This window comes from Meleagris gallopavo, chromosome 22, assembly GCF_000146605.3.
Source record: "Meleagris gallopavo isolate NT-WF06-2002-E0010 breed Aviagen turkey brand Nicholas breeding stock chromosome 22, Turkey_5.1, whole genome shotgun sequence".
NCBI classification, from domain to species: domain Eukaryota; kingdom Metazoa; phylum Chordata; class Aves; order Galliformes; family Phasianidae; genus Meleagris; species Meleagris gallopavo.
Window position 1 is genome coordinate 12,944,555 of NC_015032.2, and position 17,878 is coordinate 12,962,432.

The 17,878-nt window shown below is 42.7% G+C and overlaps 1 protein-coding gene across 1 annotated transcript in view; it reads right to left on the reverse strand.

Moving 5' to 3' along the window:
- ELMO2 (engulfment and cell motility 2) overlaps window positions 1-17,744 on the reverse strand; it is a 23,483-nt gene extending 5,739 nt beyond the window's left edge. The window contains 24 exon segments of the mRNA XM_019622321.2: window positions 4-172; window positions 584-661; window positions 984-1,066; window positions 1,408-1,515; window positions 1,804-1,916; window positions 1,996-2,159; window positions 2,463-2,599; window positions 3,254-3,362; window positions 3,441-3,545; window positions 3,917-4,051; window positions 4,692-4,814; window positions 5,136-5,186; window positions 7,825-7,860; window positions 8,488-8,566; window positions 9,399-9,550; window positions 9,776-9,875; window positions 10,058-10,239; window positions 11,056-11,106; window positions 11,438-11,510; window positions 11,976-12,016; window positions 12,517-12,643; window positions 13,225-13,307; window positions 16,914-17,029; window positions 17,472-17,744. Of these exon segments, the coding sequence (XP_019477866.2) occupies window positions 4-172; window positions 584-661; window positions 984-1,066; window positions 1,408-1,515; window positions 1,804-1,916; window positions 1,996-2,159; window positions 2,463-2,599; window positions 3,254-3,362; window positions 3,441-3,545; window positions 3,917-4,051; window positions 4,692-4,814; window positions 5,136-5,186; window positions 7,825-7,860; window positions 8,488-8,566; window positions 9,399-9,550; window positions 9,776-9,875; window positions 10,058-10,239; window positions 11,056-11,106; window positions 11,438-11,510; window positions 11,976-12,016; window positions 12,517-12,594 (2,167 nt within the window). The 5' untranslated portion in view covers window positions 12,595-12,643; window positions 13,225-13,307; window positions 16,914-17,029; window positions 17,472-17,744.
- Window positions 17,745-17,878: the final 134 nt, after the last annotated feature.

Here is a 17,878-nt window from a genome sequence, read left to right on the forward strand (position 1 = left end):
TGCTCGGCTCCTTGGGGATGGGCGGCGGCGCCTCGGGGATCTGGATGTTCTCCAAGTCCAGCAACCGCAGCTTCATCTCCATGCTCAGCAGCGTGTCCAGGTCGCTCCTTGTCAGCTCGCTGGACATGTCCTTCCCCAAGAGAGCGTTAAGCCCATCGATCCAGATACAGTACTGCGGAGAAGAGGACAGTTGACAACTCCAGGCATCACTGATTCCCCTACACAGCTCCAAAACAGGTAACGTGGGGGGCAAACAACTGCAAAACCCAACAGAAAAACAACAAAGCGGAGCGCACAGATTCCAACTAAGTCAGAAACCCAGAGGTGCTAAGTGTGAGCCTAAGGCCTCTACAGGAAGTGACAAGAGCTTCTAATGGGGCCTAATGGCACAAAAAGCAACCAGTAAAGAAGGAGCAAGGGACACCTGCTAGAGTTCAACAACTCTGGACAACACTCAGGCAAAGGGTTTGAGTTGTGTTGTTTTTCCTGTGTGGAGCCAGCAGTTCGATTGGATGGTCCTTGTAGGTCCCTTTCAACTCAAGAATTGCTTTATGATTCTATAGTTAATTGCTGTGCTTCTTACCTCATACTTATTAGGTGCGATGAAGTTTAAGGTCTCATCTGGGTCATATAGAATCGAGAAGGCCAATTCTAACACTTCCTGAATAGAAAAGAATCTCTCACTCATTGATGAAACAAAGCATTGCATTGCTTTCAGAATGCTGACACAAGAACAGCAGTCTTGCTGCAGCTCAGTACACCTTCCTATAGCAGCATTAGTGGCCTACAGAATAAGTGGCATAAAAGCTGACAGCACACTGCAATCATATGGAACAAGTCCAGATATTGTTTTGTTTTTTGTTTTGAAACAGGGCAATGAAAAGTTGCCAACTGAAAAGACCAATTGCTCTTCATGTTTGCTTCTGGCCTTCATATCTCCATAGCTTTAGGTATTATTTATAGGCAAAAAACAGAGCAGTTACCTTGTTCTGTTTCAGTGCACTTTTCTCCTTCATGTGTGGACAATCCTTCCCTGTGACAATGGCTTTGATATCTGCAACTGGAACTAACAGTGGAAAAGTAAAACTCACACAAAGGAAATGCTTATCGGGAAGAGACAGCACTTTGTTTTGTCTTTGCAACTGAGCATTCTTCCTGTTTTCTAACTCATTACTGCAGTTTTCCAAGACATATTACGAGCAGCACATCCCTACAGTTGTCTGTTCTAAGAAATGCCAAGCAACTGACAGAGCTCAAAGGATTTATGCAAGGGTCAAATACGTATCTCATGGTCGTTAGGAGCTTCAGCCACAGTCATCCTTTTTTTCTGGGATGGTACTCCTTAGAGCCACTAGATGGCAACGCACAGAATATTACTGTGTTCCGAGAGTGGTAACTGGGACTTACTTTTTTCCTGCAGTGATTCAAAGGTCACTTCCCCCTGGGCATTATCTTCCAGATCTCCATAGTGTAGCACTTTGTGGTTCAGAGCAAGGCGACAATACCAAAATCTTTCTGGAACTCAGAAAAAGTAGAGCAGGCTGAGCAGCATCATTCACCTGAGGTCTCACAGCCACTGACCAATCCCCTCTACTCCTCCAATTCCTCAGCATTACTTGCTGTTTATGAGGAGATGGCTGTAATCTCAGAAATGTACATCTCTTCTATCCCAAACTACTAGTTGCTACAGACAGATCAGGTTGCCAGCTTCCCTTTCTGGCAACACGCTGCTGACAAGTTAATCCATTAGGTATTTTTTGCCTATAGCTCATGGGAAGAAATGCAATACACACTTCACCTCACCTTGTCTTCTGCGATTTCCAATTTTTCGAAAGCTGCTTCCCTCACAGAGCCTGTTCAGGCGCTGTTGCTTTATCAGCTCCAAGATCTCAGGCTGGATTTTCTCTCTTAGCTCCCTGGCAATCAAACATGGAAGAGTAAGCAGGAACTAGTGACAACAACAGGCACAGGCAGTTGTTCTTGTTAGGCACTTACACAATAGGTGGTGACTGGAAGTCATCCTGGCTCATTCTCTCAGACTGGCGTAGTCGCAGAATCTCAGAATAGCTCAGGCTGCGCAGTTTGCTCTTGAACTGGTCCAAAGAGTTGGGTTTGGAGGGGAGAGCCCGTGTGATCTGTTCCCTTACAACCTGCATAACCTGAAGTAGGCAGGGTGAGAAGTAAGTCACGCTTTTGCTGTTTAATGGCAGCTCAGTGGCATCAAAAAACATAGCCGTGGCCAGGAGTGTCAGCGTACTAGTGGCTTTGAAGATCCAAAACAAAGAATGATCTTAGGTCATACCAAATAAAGATTGGACTATCCTCCTTTACAGTCCACATCAAAACCCTGACATACTCTCCACCCCCAATTCTTTATCCAAGTGTACTTGTCACACAACCAAGGCTGAGTGAACACAACTGTTCTGCAAACAATTCTACAAGAACTCCTCGCTCTGACAGACCTTGTTAAAATCTTCTGCTGTTGCTCTCATTTCTTTCCAGGTCTTGTTCAACAGCTGGATGCAAATGGCAAACAACTCCTCAAATGCACGGTCGTGAGTGAAAAACATGGGGTGATAGTCATTCCGGCCTTCATTAGCTTCAGGAATAAAGAGAAACCACAATCTCGTGACTATACAGAACAAGAGCTAACAGAAGTAACTAAAATCCACCACAGTGACAGAAAGGCAGTGGTGTACAATAGTACTTACTCAAAGAGATAAAGACAGTTCAATGCTTTGTCTCCCCATAGGCAGTCTGTTGGGAATGGCAACTATCCCCAGACTTCATCATGCAAGCCTCTGCAATGGATGTACCCTTTTTGGACTAGTCTCCCCAGATGACTGCTTGCAGTTGTTTCCCATTTTCCTCTAACAGAATTTCTTATAGTTGCTAATTGCTTTAGAATGTTTTTGTTTTTCATTTTTGAGACTGTCACAGCTACTTGACTTTTAAGTTTATGATGGTTTCTAGAATGATTTTCATACAGCATCCTAATGAAACTTCAAAAAGCTGGAGTCTTCCACTTGCTTCAGTTTTTTAACAAGAACCAGAACACATACAACAAATTTTCTTATTTAAATTCAATACTAGTATTATGGGGAAACTGACAATGCAATTCCAAGCCACCCCTATCTTTACAAGGCAGAAAAGAGACCAAAGTACAAATGCTTGAGAATCTTCACCAATCTGTATGTTAACCCAGGAAACATCAGCCCAGCCACTCAGGAGACTGCAGGGTAATGTTACTTACGGAGTTCTCCAACTTGTAGGATCTCACACAGCATCCTGGTAAGCTCAATGGCACTGCGTCCAAAGGGACACTCATGCTTATCTTCTCGACTGCTGTTCTCCAGAACGATCTAAAGGAAGAGGGCAGAAGAAATAGCCAGAAGTGTTGCTGAGGTGCTGCTACTGCAAAGAACAGCAGCTTCACTTACCCTGATATAGGTGTCCTGATGAAACTTGGCCAAGTACAGCATGTTATCCAATGCCAGCATCCCTGGAGGAGTCTGAGTAAAATCCATAGCTGGATTGATGTGATTCTGCAAAGCATGCAGAAATAAACCAAAGAAATTAGCCCAAAGAAGTGTTGTGAGACTCTTTCCCAAATTCATTTTACAACAGCCTGCCTATCAAGTACTCCCTCACATCTAGCCAACAGGTAACCTAGGACTCCTGCTATCTAAACTTTCTAGAAGAGAGGCCAATTCTGAATGCTTCAAGAATAAGTAAATATCTTCAGAGGACGTGCCTAATGAGCCCTTGCACTTATCCAAACAGTGAGTTCATAATAATCTGTTCTGCAAATAGGAATTTAACTGAGCTTCTACAAGTCAGATATAGAAGCATGGTGAAGCAAACAGCTGTTTCTGCTCCTCCCCCCACAACCTCATCCCGCTCTCTAGGTGCATACAGTGAATCCCAGCATCTTGTAGTCCTTGGTATACATGGCTTTGCGTTTTTCTGTTCCACCGCCAGGGATGGTGTTGCTGTCAGACTCTGCATCAAATGCAATTCTTCTCAACTCAAATATGATGTCTCTCTGTGCCTGAGGGATGGAAGGGAAGGAAATGGTAACATGCAAGCAAGCAATAGGGCAGTGTTTTCCCGTAACACACAAACCCAACTCTCTCCAGAGTTCACACAGTGAACACAAGGAGGTGCCAAAGGTCATTGACATTACATAAAATGAGGTAACCCAGTTCAAAATGGCAAGTTTCTGTATAATGGATATTACAATGTGTTCATTTGTGTTATCCTTTAACTGCCCTAGGTTTACTTACAAGCAATCTTTAAGGATTCAGATAATGCTAAGGTACTTCTTGTTTAAGACTGCAATGTATTTAATTAAGTAATGTATGTAATTTAGTAACAGAATTCTTAATAACTGTCCAGCTTCCATGCACACTGCAAAGAAAAGTATCAAAAAGGACATGCCCTCCACTGAAGCAGAGGAATCAGTTTGTCAGCTAGCATCACAATGGTCAGGAAAATACATGTCTTCCAGCAACCAACTGTACCTGTAAAAGCCCCACAGCACACAGCATGTCAGTCATGACCATATGAGAAGCTCAAAGACCACAGTGTGAGCAGCATTCTCACTTTATGTACAGTCTACTGCAAATTCAGTAGAGTAAAGCATCTCAGGAATAAGGCCCCTTCTACTTTCTATCAGCTCTAATAGTGACCTGATCATTGGGATCCATCTTGGTCATCATTCTCTCCTCCAGAAGATTAAATGTCAGGACCTGCAGCACATACAGCTGATGAGCCATTTCTGTTTTAATTGGGCGGTTTCCTCTGATCACATGCTGAACAAAAAAAAAAAAAAGAGAAGGGATGGAATGAATATAATATAAATGGACAGTGAAGTATGAGCTGCAGGCATTATACCAGGTTGCATCTACATCTCTGCATATGAAGGTTCAACTGTTTAACCTCATATTCCATCAGAAGCATAATGACAATGCTCTCTAACAGCAGGAAGAAGCAGGCTGATAACTCCCTTTTGAACAAGTAGATCCAATTTCACTTTCCTGAAGTGCTGTGAGGGTAGCAGACTTTAAACTGCCCAAGTGAGACTTTTATTAAGAAAACATTAGAAAACGCTCAGCCATTTCAGACATACTCACATTCAGGATGATAGATCTCAGGTGCTTCTGGGCAAATGAATTAGCCATTTCCTGTTGGAGATTCAGAGATGAAATAAAAATGAGTGAAACATAAGCAAGAAGTCCACATCACGCAGAAAGGAGAAAAAGAATGAAGCCTATGAATCGGAGACAGCACTGACAAATGACAAAGTGCTTTCACCACAGACTGTCAATTTAGCATGGGGTCTCACCACAAAGCAAGCAGTTAAGTTGGGATGCAATGGTCATCTTTACCATGGCACAATTCATGGATGGCTCCCATACAAAACATCATTAATGTGGAGGAAGGCACTAAGGTAAATCAAGAATAGAAGAAAATTTAGCTTAACACTGAACATCTAACAGTACTTGGGTATCAGGAGATATGGCTGCAGGGAGCATACTATGGGTTGCCCTGAGAACCTGTGATCTACAAAAGGCTCCTTCAGTAAGTATTCTCCATCTTTCTATACCTAAGTTCATACCCAAGATAACAAGGACCAGAGGACACAGTGTTCAGTTCTCATCCATCTCAAAATGTGCCCTCTAAAATGTACACTGCCTTTTGTTTCAGTTCCTAAAAGGATGTTTAGAAGTCAATTTAAGGACAATCTGAAGAACTGCTCCAGTTTACAAAAATAAAAGATAAATAAATGTCATGTTTAGGGGAGAATTTTCTATTGCTACCTTTACTGTCTGGCTTCCTTCCCCGGAAGAGGAGAGCTTCTCAACCACCAAGCCATGATAACAAACAGTTACAAGTATCTGCTTGCTGTAAGCCTTCAGTTCTGGGACCAACTGCACATACACCTGCAAAAGCCTAACCTGCACTTTCCTTGTGAATTGTGAAGATTCACGTTCTGAAATACTGGCAATCTCATTCCACATGCTAGGAGAACAAAACAAGTGCTAATGTCAAGATGGAATGCTATCAGAAGCTTGCTGATATAAGCAACATCTTTGAGTGAGAAAAATCCATTAATCCATTGGGTGATATACAACCTGGTCCAAAAGGACTACCAGTCTCACATCTCTTCACAGCCCTATGCAATTCATGTGGAGAATTGGAAGCAAATGCAGTTTTAATCAAATACACTCAGAATGTACTATTGATTGAGGAACAAGACTGTTCCTACTGCTCATATCAACCCTGTTGACAGGTTGTAGAAATAGTATGGTAAAATACATGTAATAGCCTCATTCTGAGTCCCTATTATCACTTCTGCTCCAAGCAGAAGCCTGCTAAAACAAGAGTGCTATGCTGACTGATAGCCAAGCTGTAGCAGCTCCAAGTCAAGCAGCACTCATGTTACAACCAAAATAAGCCACTGCTTTTGTGGAGGGTATCTTAAGAAGCAACTAAATGAAGTAGGAAGTGGTTTCAGACTGCCCTCTGAGTCATTATTTTTAACTGTGACTCAGAAGAGGTATTACTCTACTAGAATAAGGGCTGCTGTTAAAATTTTTTCGTGCATGCAATACAAAGAATTCTTACTCAAAAGGAATTAGTTTGCACATGGGAGAAAGTAAGAGGTGACTGAAGCACAGAAACAGTGGGAAGGACAAAGACAATTAAATGATTCTGAACAGTATAGTAAGAAGCATGAGCACGCACACAGCCTGGCCACTGCCAAAGGATCTGTGTTCAGCACAGAGTCCAATAACACCCACTTCACTGCCTGATGGGGTCACAGCATTACCAAATCATTCAGGTAGAAAGTGACCTCTTGAGGTCATCTAGTCCAATCCACCTGGTTCAAGCAGCATCAGCTAGATGAAGCTGCTCAGAACAGTGACCAGTCAGGTTTTTAGTATCTCCATGGACTACACAATCTCTGGGTAACTTGTGGCATTTGACCACTCTTCACAGATAAGTTTTTTTCCACTTATGTTCAGACAGAATTTCCTGGGTTTTAAACTGTGCACATAGTTGCTTGCCCAGTCAGTAGGCACTACTGACAAGAGTTGGTCTCCATCTTCTTTACTCCCTTCCATCAGATATTTATACACGTATAAATATTTATACATCCACCTAAGCCTCCTCCTCTTCAAGCTGAGCAACACCAGGTCACTCAGCCTCTATATGATAGATGCTCCACTCCCTTAATCATCTTCATAGCCCTTCATGGCCTTGTGTATTGTATTCAAGGAAAGAAAAAACTAATACATCTCACAGAATTTTGTCTGCCATGAAACTAACTATCCAGGCTAAATTGCCTACAGAGGAATATGTTCCTCCTCATTTTCACATGTTAAGTGTATCAATTAATTTCAGATGATAATGCAAAATTTAGTGAGGTCATTGTTCCCCTTCTGAAGGGGCTACATGTTCAGCAAAAAAAATGAATTATTTAGGCTTAAGGAGACACAGATTTCTAAAGAACTGTCTCCAGTTTTAAACTTGTTTCATCTGATTAGTTTTATAGTATCAATTTTCAAAGCAAGACTTGTATGATACATCATTAATATCTTGTGCACATGCCAAGTCATGCAGTTTTCTCATGCTACTGAATCTTTTCTCCCCTTCATAATCTGAGTACGTTCCCAAGAGTGCCCCCATCTTTTTCCTTGGTTCATTCACTATCTGAATCTTGTATGCACTGTCTCTAAGATACAAGGAGGCATAACTAGAGAAGAGCTACCATGCCTACGGTTCCGCATGACCAGCCCCCAGCCTTGAGTTACTTACAGTGATGGGCAGGTCTAGCGGGTTAAGCAGCTTGTCCTGATGGCAGAAAGCAAAAAAAGGCACAAAGAGAAGCAGACAAGATTTAGCTCCGAGTCCAGAAAAATAAAAACACAAACAGGGCACTGGAGAAGAAAGGCTTAACACAGCAAAGCTACACAATACAGACATACACACATTTTGCATGTAGTTGAGATGTCACAGGGTTTCTCAGAGCAGGTGCTTCATTTCTCCCATTTGCCATCAGAAATATCCCCATATGACTTCAGAAATGTATTTTTGCTGGCTTTTTTTGTGTGTGTGTGTTAAGTAAGCACATCCAACATCAAGGACACTACCCACGACCTCCCTCTGCCTTCCACTGGTCTCCCATACAGAGTGCAGTTTCTTAAGAAAATTAATGCTGTGCAGATTATTTTCTGTCTCTCAAGGCCTTTCAAATTCATTTCTGAGAATCCTTTACGCACATACGTGTCTCCAGAACAAATGATTATATAGGACAACATTTTCTCTCCATAAGCAGTTGTTTCAGAATGGCATTAAGTTCTTAGCAAGGTCTGAAGCCTGCTTTAGCTAAACAATGCAATTTCTAAGGCACAACAGTCGAGCAGTAAATCTGAAGTAGCTTAGTAAGCATTATTTGGGTTTAACTAAGCAACTACAAACCTGTCTCTTGTCCTCAGGTGCCTTCAGGAAGAGGGCATTGATCAGGGCAATGGCATATGTCTGAATCTCTTGGTTTGAGCTGCAGAAACAATAATGGGAAGATCAATGGAAGAAGAGAACAGGTCCTTTGCCTGTGTGTAAGAACATTTCCTGCTCTTTTGCATTTCAGTGTACAAGCAGGATTCAGGTAATCTACTTTAATGTCATCCAATTTTTCCTGCAGAGCTGCAAAATCTGACAAATTACCAGTAAAATAAAATAGGACAAATCAGTTGGGAGGGACCTACAAAGATCAAGTCTAACTGCCTGATCAGTTCAGGGTTAATAAAAAGTTAAAGTATACTATGGAGGGAATTATCCCAATGCCTCTTGAACACTGACAGGCACAGGGCATCAACCACCTCACTAGGAAGCCTATTCCAGTGACTGATCAGTATATAAATTTTTCCTAATTTCTATACAGCTCCATTATTAAGAAGGTTGTGTGGGCTGAAGCGTAGCAGACCTCTGAGCTTAGCACGACAGTTTCAGCAGAGAAAGGCATCACTATAGCCTAGTGGTAATGCAGTCTGTTATATGGCTACAGCTAGAAACCTTACTAGAGAAGTCCTTTTGTCCTTTTTCTCTCCATGTCAGTGGAAGCCACTGAACACTTTCATCTCTGCCAATGGAACTAATGGGGAAGGATTACTCCAACCCCAGCATTTTGGCTCAACCTAATCATTTTCTTGTTTTCACTGAGTTACAGTAAATTTAAATATTAGAAATCCTCAATTTCAAGTAAGACATCATATCAGAAGTACTTTAAAGATAGCATCTTTATATGTTTTAAAGATAAATGTATTTATTTGCAAATTAACAGAGATTCACAAAATTGATTCAGATCACACCATTGTTTGGTGGGTACTCACACTTGCAGATGAGAAATGAGCTGCCCCACAGTGATCTCTTCTGCTATCTTCTGATACAGAGTCTGACTGTTCAACACCATACTTTCTAGAATGGCTAGGGATCGTTGGAGGATGGAGACATCTACCATAGGCTGACTGACATATCCTGCAATCTAAAACCAGATGAACCATCAGGTCAACAACAGATGCCCACCCAGCAAACCTTGTGGTGAATGAGACAAAGTAAGGGAAATATGACTCAGAAAGCTGAGATGGAACCGTATCGCACTGCGCTATCGGTTCGTATTCAACTTCTAAGAGTCATTTTGCTGGTCCTGGAAGCTGTGTTAAAGCACAAAAAGAAACAGTATCCACTCACCCCCTTTACCCAAACTCACCTGTTTAATGAAGGTTATTGAGACCATGTCCCAGGAGACGATACCATGGTCCATGAGCTCCAAGAAGGCAGTCAAGGTGAAAGCCAACATCTCACTGTAACTAAAAAAAAAAAGTCACCAATACAACAGACAAGTAAGATTTTGTCTCAATTATTATACTAGCATTTGCTATAAAGTTAGCTGCTTAATGTCACTTCAACAAGCAAAATTTGCCTCTACTTGAGGCCCTGTTTTATTAAATCAATACCCCTGTTCCAGAGTTATGGAATACAGGAACCTTACTGGGACAGAAGCTTGGTCCCACTCTCCACAAGCCGTGTCAGCACTGTAATCCCTTCCATGTTGATGAACTCTGTGGCAAAGGTCACATCTGCTGAAAGTTTAGCCAGTTCCTTCATGGCATCGAGTCGGACTTCCATACTGTGTGACTGGATCCTCTCCATTAGCTGGCGAGCTGCCCTAGACTGGGAAGGAGGGATGATGCCATTACAGAGTGGAGACTGAGTCCCGTCAGTATCAACAACATTCTCTGATATATCCACAGACAGGAAAAAGCTAGAGGGATGCAAGTATTTGACAGAGTAAGTAGCAGCAATCACCAGTTGTAAGATGGACTAAGAAAAGGCTGCTTTTGGTGACAGGCAGGCGAGTAAAAAGCATTTACCCTAAACGTGTAAAAGAAAATGTTTTTATTCTTGGTGAGGTGAGTGGAAGTGGATATACAAATCTAGACCAAAAACACTAAAGCAATATGATGTTCAAAAAAGCCCCTCCAATTCAAAGACAAGTACATGCTCATTTTATGTATCCATATGACATTCTCTAAGATTTCCCAAACGTGGTTCTATTACATCTTCCCAAGCATCTCCTGCCCAAGTAACTTCTTCCTGTTCTACACGTTTTAAACTACATGCCATGACAGTTGCCCAAGATGGTTTATGAATTTTTTTTAAAAGGAAGCTACAGCAAATCTGCAAAAGGTGACTACTGAGGTTACAATAACAAGAATTCACTAGGAACAACTCCTAGAGGATCAAGTTTATCTACTGTTTTTCTTTCTACATGATGTTATCAGTACTCTCGCTTTCAGATAGATACCAACTGCACTTGAACTGAGAAAATAAGAGTCAGGTGCTTTACAACATACAAATCTAGGATATGCAATGAAAATGCCTGTTTGGATTTATCCACAGAAAGTTAAGGGCTCTACAGTTCTGGAGGAAAGAGGAAGAAATAGGCAAAGAAGAGCCTATTACACTAGGAGAAAAAGGAGTACTTACTGGGGAGACTGCCAGCTGCAGAATCGTTCCATTCTTGATGTCACAGCGAGTCTGAAAGACAAAAGAAACAAACTACAGAGAAGTGTCTGAAAAGTGATGCAACTGAGTCTACAGTGCACATTTGCATGCAGAAGTAAAGGGGTTCCTATACCATAAACCCTGCTAAGGTTATTGAAATTGAGCCATTGGGACCTTGCACCAACAGGCATGCAAATGGAGAAGTGCAAGGCTTTTCACTGCAATGACACCTTCTCAGTGAGTACTTTTGATAGCAGAGATACTGTCTCTCAAGGATTAGTAACAGTATTGCTCCATGATGCTAGCTCAGGGCATCCTCCACTCTTGCCTGGGACATCAACACGTTGCTGTCTCTCAGACTGACCTGCTCTGTGATGTACAGTTGAGGACCATCGGCATACCGTAATGTGTAGTATTCAGGGTTTGGCAGTGACCACCTGGAAGAGGAAGAATATGTGAGCCTCTTCCTCTCAACTAGGAACAGCAGCTTGATCACAGGTGGGTGGAAAAGAACGTTCAAGCAAAACCTTAGCACGGGTAACTAAATCTCCCAAAGGTAAAAGACTTCTCCTCAGCATGAGGGATTTCAGCCTATTCTAAGTCAGTTCTGTGGAATTCGTCAAGATGTTTGCACTTCCAGAACAGCAAGAAGATTGCCAGGCCTTAAAGATGCTGAGTGGCTTTCACTGACACATCCTGAGAAGTGAAATAAAGATGCAAAGCCTATTTTCTAGAGCTTCTCTTCTTCCCTGACATAAACGGAGGCCCATTCTGTGGCTAGAACTGCAACAGGCAACATGAATGATGCTGGCTGTGCACTGACAATCAGAAGACTTTCCACAGTACCTCAGCAACACCTGTCATGGGGACAAAAGTTTCTGCACAACAGAAACTAGACTTACCCATCACAGACCTCCTTGATGATGGATGCAAGAGGCCTTTTCTAAAATAGAGAGAGAGAGAGAGCTCAGTAGCCATATTATACTCTCAAGCACAAATAAACCATTTCTGTGTTTCTACTGTAGCAGTTGGACAGATCAATACAATGGGAAGGGCGTTACAACAAAGGTACGATAATGGAAGGACCAGCACAATAAAAAGGTGCTATAAAAAAAAAAAGAAGAAGATTGCACATCCATATCAGAAGATTCCAGGTTCACAGGGGAAGCTTCACCAAAGAGGGACCTCTAGAAAGAGATCCTTCCCCAGTGGCAGTCAGCCCTTAAATGAGGTCTAAGAAAGGTGCAGCCAGGCTCCACCCCTCCCAGTCACACAGCTGAACTGCCTTCACCTCTGCTCCCAGGGCTGAGTGGGTCTTTTCCCCAGATGCAAAATCAGTGGTTTAGACCAGGACTCAGCACTTCCATACCTCTACATTCCAGCATGAAAGTTACAGTGCATGGAAGAAATACCCTTCTACTCCATTTAGTTACAAGATCTCACCTGATCTATTTCCAGCAGCTGGGCATTGGCGCCTGGCCACTCTACAGCTACTTTCACAATGTCTGAAGGTGGTGGCATTGCTCCAGACTCCTGCAGGTGCTTTCACAACAGCATGCAGCCCCTACACCTGTTAGGAGAAAAAAAAAACAGTGAGCAACTCTCTGAAAATGATTTGAATTGTTACATTTCATTTGACATCAAGCTTTGAAAGAAGACCAGCCTTACAGACTGCTGGGCATGTTCAACATAGACAAAACATTTGGTATGTCAGGGACCAAGGCATCATACTAAAACAACAGACTGAAGTTTTATGCCTAACATTAATCCCTAAGGTATATTTCTAAGAGCTTGCTAGAGTACTCACACAAAAAGGAGACTAACACTCTCGTTTAACATCCACTCTACACTGTAAGGTCAGTTTTTAGGACTAGTAAAACAAGAGTTCCCTAGATTTGGCTACTACCAGAATGTGAAAGCAGGGGCATACTGACCAGATAGCCTCCCTCCCATGGGCTGGTGATTACAGATGCTGTTATCACATTTCAAATATCTCAGTCTATTCAAGACACTCCTCTGCAAAGTAACCACAGTTAGCTTTATTCCTCTCCCTTCCTCTAACACCCTAATTTCAAAAGATGAACACCCATTACAGAAGAAAAGACAACTCAACATCTGTTCTGGAAGTCTACCTTTCACTCCTTTATCTACCTTAGAGCATAAGCTTGTGTTCAGGGTTTGGTCCCAGACAGCTGTCAGACACGGTGGTTTGTGCTTCATCTGGCAGTAAGAGGCTGTAAAGAAATGTACTTGTTCAGTTCCTTTTCAACCCCCTCTCATGTGGAGAGACTTGCCCTACTTTCTCCCATAGAGACATGGGGAGAAAGTCACATTGAAGACTGACACTCTCCCGCCAGCAGCTCTCAGATACAACAGCTTCATGCTTCCAGATATGAGATCTGATATGCCAGTCCTGCCCTTAAAGACTCTTCTTTACACTCAATTTCCAGAAAATCCAGAAAGAGCTAAGTAGATAAATTACAAATCCCCAGCTCACACGGCACCTCCTGCTGGGGCAACCCAATTCAGCTTTCCCAGAGAGAAAGAACAGAGGTGAGATGATGCAGAGCAGGGAAGTGTTTCATGCTTAACAAACTTGTCCAACTTCCCTGATCAACTGGGAAAGAAATGCTAAGACAGGCTAAGACCTGAAGGGAAACCAGCCACCTTAGGAGCTTTCCTGATGCAAAGAGAATGACTATAAGAGGAAGAATAGATGAAGGACCTTTCCATGGATCAGCAAAGACTGAGCAGCTGCAGAGGTACATTGCACAGGAAGTTGGTCTACATGACTGGATTGCCCTTGGACACAGTATGGCATGAAATCTGCTGAGTCTACCATAAAAGATGTGCGTGCCTGGCCTGTATAAGATGTTGGCCTAGAGAACCACAAATGATCTCAACAAATAAAGCTTACGTGTCTCCTCCTTCCCTAGCAAGGACTGGTAAAACCTCACAGACACATAACATCTCAGGCACACTAATTTCTCTGCTTCTGCACACATACAAGCCTGCAAGCATCTTCTCACTCTGGTTTACTCAACTTCCTGACTCAGAATTTTAAGATGATGCACAAAACGCAGCTTTTATTTCTCTGGCTCCAAGCCTAGAAAAGAGCTGAGACCTCCTGGGACAACCTTCTGACATCTTCTCTGAACCCAGAAAATGACTGAGACCAAGCAGATGCCATGCAGAAAAGTGGGATTCAAGTCAAATTACCCATAACCCACTCAAGACAGGTTCAGCTTTGCCAGTTTCTCAAAGTGATGTCTCCAGCCTTTCAGATAAGCAGCACTGGATTAGTTTAGAATAAAATCCCCAAAGAGCTGCCCTTGGAAAAGCAACAGACTCAGGGCACCAATCAGGCTAAACATGCATTGAGGACACTGAGAGGAAAACATTTATATAATGATTTCTATTGTTTGTGCAACTGGTTGACTCTAATACGCAATTTCATACAACACCTGATACTTGACTTCTTAATCCTAGAGGAAAGACAATCAAGCTTCATCCCTCTTCAAAATCCACTCTGAATCAATAAATTACCTCTCTCTTAACAAGTCTGTCCTCTGAGAATGCACAACAGGTAAAAAAAAACTCCAACTTGAACAAGGGGAGGTCACACAAAGGAAGACTGCTTAATTACATTAGTATTAGCCGAGAGCTCAATTAGATTAGTATTGCAAAGAAGCCTGTGCAGCCCACAGAGCTAGCTAGGCTCACTTACAAACAGAAAGCACTGAGTTTATGCTGCCTTCTGCAAACACTGTCTCCAAACACCACAAGCACATAGTAATATTCCTGCTTCTTCTCAAACTTTGATTATCCTTGTTCCAGTCTCTCACTCCAAGGAGGGATTTATTCAGGCAATTTACTCTTTGCTAAGAGATACAACATGCAGCACATATGTTTTCAAAGAGCTTATAACCCTAAACTCATACAAAGCTGCTGTTGCTATTTTCAAACCCACTGGAACCAGTAAACTGGACTCTACTCTTTTCTTTTACACTCATTCAGAGGCAAATTTTGTCCAAACTAAATTAAGAATTAAGGGAACACAGTTCTGTTGGGGTTAGTATCATAGCGACCTATGCTACGTCCATTTATCCTCAGTCCCTTCACAAGAGGAAGCTCAATACCTGCTACTTCCAAGGGCAGAAAAGATCTCCCAAGTGTGCCATAATGCACATCAGAAGATCCTAAAAATACAACATCTCTAACATCCAAGTATGCCGTAACAAAACAAGGCAAAACAAGAGGGCCCACCAAAGCAATGAATTCTGTAGCATCGGTCATAAAAACTCTGCACTTATCGGATCATTTTGTCTCAAAGATGAGCCTAATAAAACTGGGAGCCAATCTTTCTTGCTTCCTTTCCCTTAGCCATACACACACAAAAAAAATCATTCAGACTCTCCTAACTTTTGCAGCAATAGCCCAGAACAGGCATAGCTCATCAACTAATTCTCTAAGCCCATTATGGCAATTACTATCATAGAAGTAGTAGCACAGCACCGTTCAGATTCTCCAGACAAAATGCCAGTTTGCACGACAGCTCCAAATGTGCAGATTGCTATCTATCAGCTACAAGTACAGACAGGCCGTTTGCACATTTCCACTCACCGCTCTCCATGCTGCAACTAAAGCTTGTGATAAACTTCAGAGCCTGAAAAAATCACAAGCATGCAGCATAAGCACACACCATCTCTAACGCTCAGATCGGCTTGCAAGAACACCAGCTAATTACTTTTTCCAAAAATGAACCAGCTAATGGCTAGAAACCATGTCAACCATCCAGCATTCAAAGCACTGCAAATAAACAGTAAAGAGATGAAGCTCAAAGACCGTTAAGAACAGGACCTGCAATGCTTTACTATTACATCCACAATTAATTAGCATGTAATTGCCATCTCTCCCGTCAGCCTCTTACCATACAGTCTTCTGCATACACTTCAGCTTTCATTGTGAGTTGCAACTGAAAGCATCCACATCAGGAGTTTAACTTTAAAGAAAGGCTGTTCCAGAACATGAGGAAATAGAGCATTTCACACGCCAAAGCAGAACTGCCCCCAGATTGCAGCAGGCAGAAGCTCTTACAGCTCTTTACAAAGTTTGGCTCCTCCCTTGTGAAGAACATGATCATTTGAGGACATATTAAAGACACTGATGTTATGGGAAATTCTTCACACAAATTAAATCTCATGTTTCATCTGATGAAATACCACGGGGGCTCACTTGCAGCTCCCACGGACAGCACACAATAGCCACAGCTCCTCTGATATCTCACCAGGAGAGCAGAATCCAACCAAGTCCTATTGCACTACTTTCAACACTACTCAACAAAGTTTTCTGCTGCGTACAAACTCAGAAAATAACAGACTTAGCGAATAAAACACAGCTTCAAGACTATTTCATTCAACAGCAGCACCACAGAGCAGATAACCAAATAAGGAGGAATTAAAAACTCAAGAAGGTAAAAACTCTTCAGTCAGTCCGGGACAAAACAACACCTTGAAGCACCTGCACAGATCAGTGCCTCAGCAGCAGCAGCTCTCCATATAGGAGAATAAAGATTGGACTAAGAATACAAAGAGCACCTCATGGCAGTGTCTTAACAGGAGATGGTCTGATAAGTTCTTCGAAAAGATTTTACTGTGTGTCTGCAGCCACAAGATGACAATGCTAAATGTCAGAAGAGATTTTGCAGCACATCAGTGATGTATCTGATAAAACAACTGTTCAAAAGCTTTTGTGAAGAAGCAGTTGCCACAATTTCACATAATCACTGTGATCAGTTTCTTACTGGTCTCTCACAGCATATTTTATTCAAAAAATCTCACCTAAGCAATTCTCAAGACTTTATGCAGGGAGAAAGTAGCCAAGCTGAAATCCATCAGAAGCAAATTCACTCTGTTTTTACAGAGTGAGGTCCATCATATGAATCAGCAATGCAGGGCTGCAAAGTAAGAAGAAATCAGCAGAGCCACTTATAACACACTATTCAAGAGACTTCTGAGAAGCTGCAAGCTAAAACAAATGGAGTATTTTAAACAGAATTTCCCTATTCACAAACTCAATCTTCTTTTCATCACAGATAGAACAAATTGTGCTGCACGCAGAATAAAAATGAGGAGGATGAAAGAACATTCAATGAAAAAAGAAAAGCTGCCTGGTAGGATCCCTCAGTTAACCAGTGCACGGCCACCACAGCTTCTGAAAACATGAGAGCCAATTCCCAGCGAGCCCCCAGCAGGTGGTAAGGACAGCCCAGGCCAAACGAGGGGAGGTGCCGTTAGCAGAGTGACCAGCTGCAGAGCAGGTCCCTTCCTAACCCAGCAGCAGGAGAGGGCAGCAGTCAGCAGTCCGACCTGAGGGCCACATACAGCCTTCCAGGTTACCTCACACACAGCACAAAGAAACTCAATTCGCTGCAGAAAGCGCTGAACCAGGCGCTCAGATCTCTGCCTCTGGTATCCTAAGGCCAGGGCCTCCTATGGCTGCACAAAGCGGAGCAGGCTGCGGCACCAGGCTCAACGTTCAGCACAGCTGCACGGACTCCCTAGCAAACACAGAAACGTGGTAACAGGCAAAAAGAGAGAAGGCTTTATTATTTTTCATCAGTCGAGCGAGCTGAAAAAGGCTGTAACACCAGTCAGCGACAGCCCGGGGCGGGGCAGACCCCGACCTACGGGGTGAAAGATTCGTTCTGGTGAACCGCCGGCCCAACGATCAGCCCCGCTCGGCTCCGGCAGCGGTTCGGCCCGGCACGGAGCGGGCTCGCAGCCCCAGGCCGAAGCCTCACGGC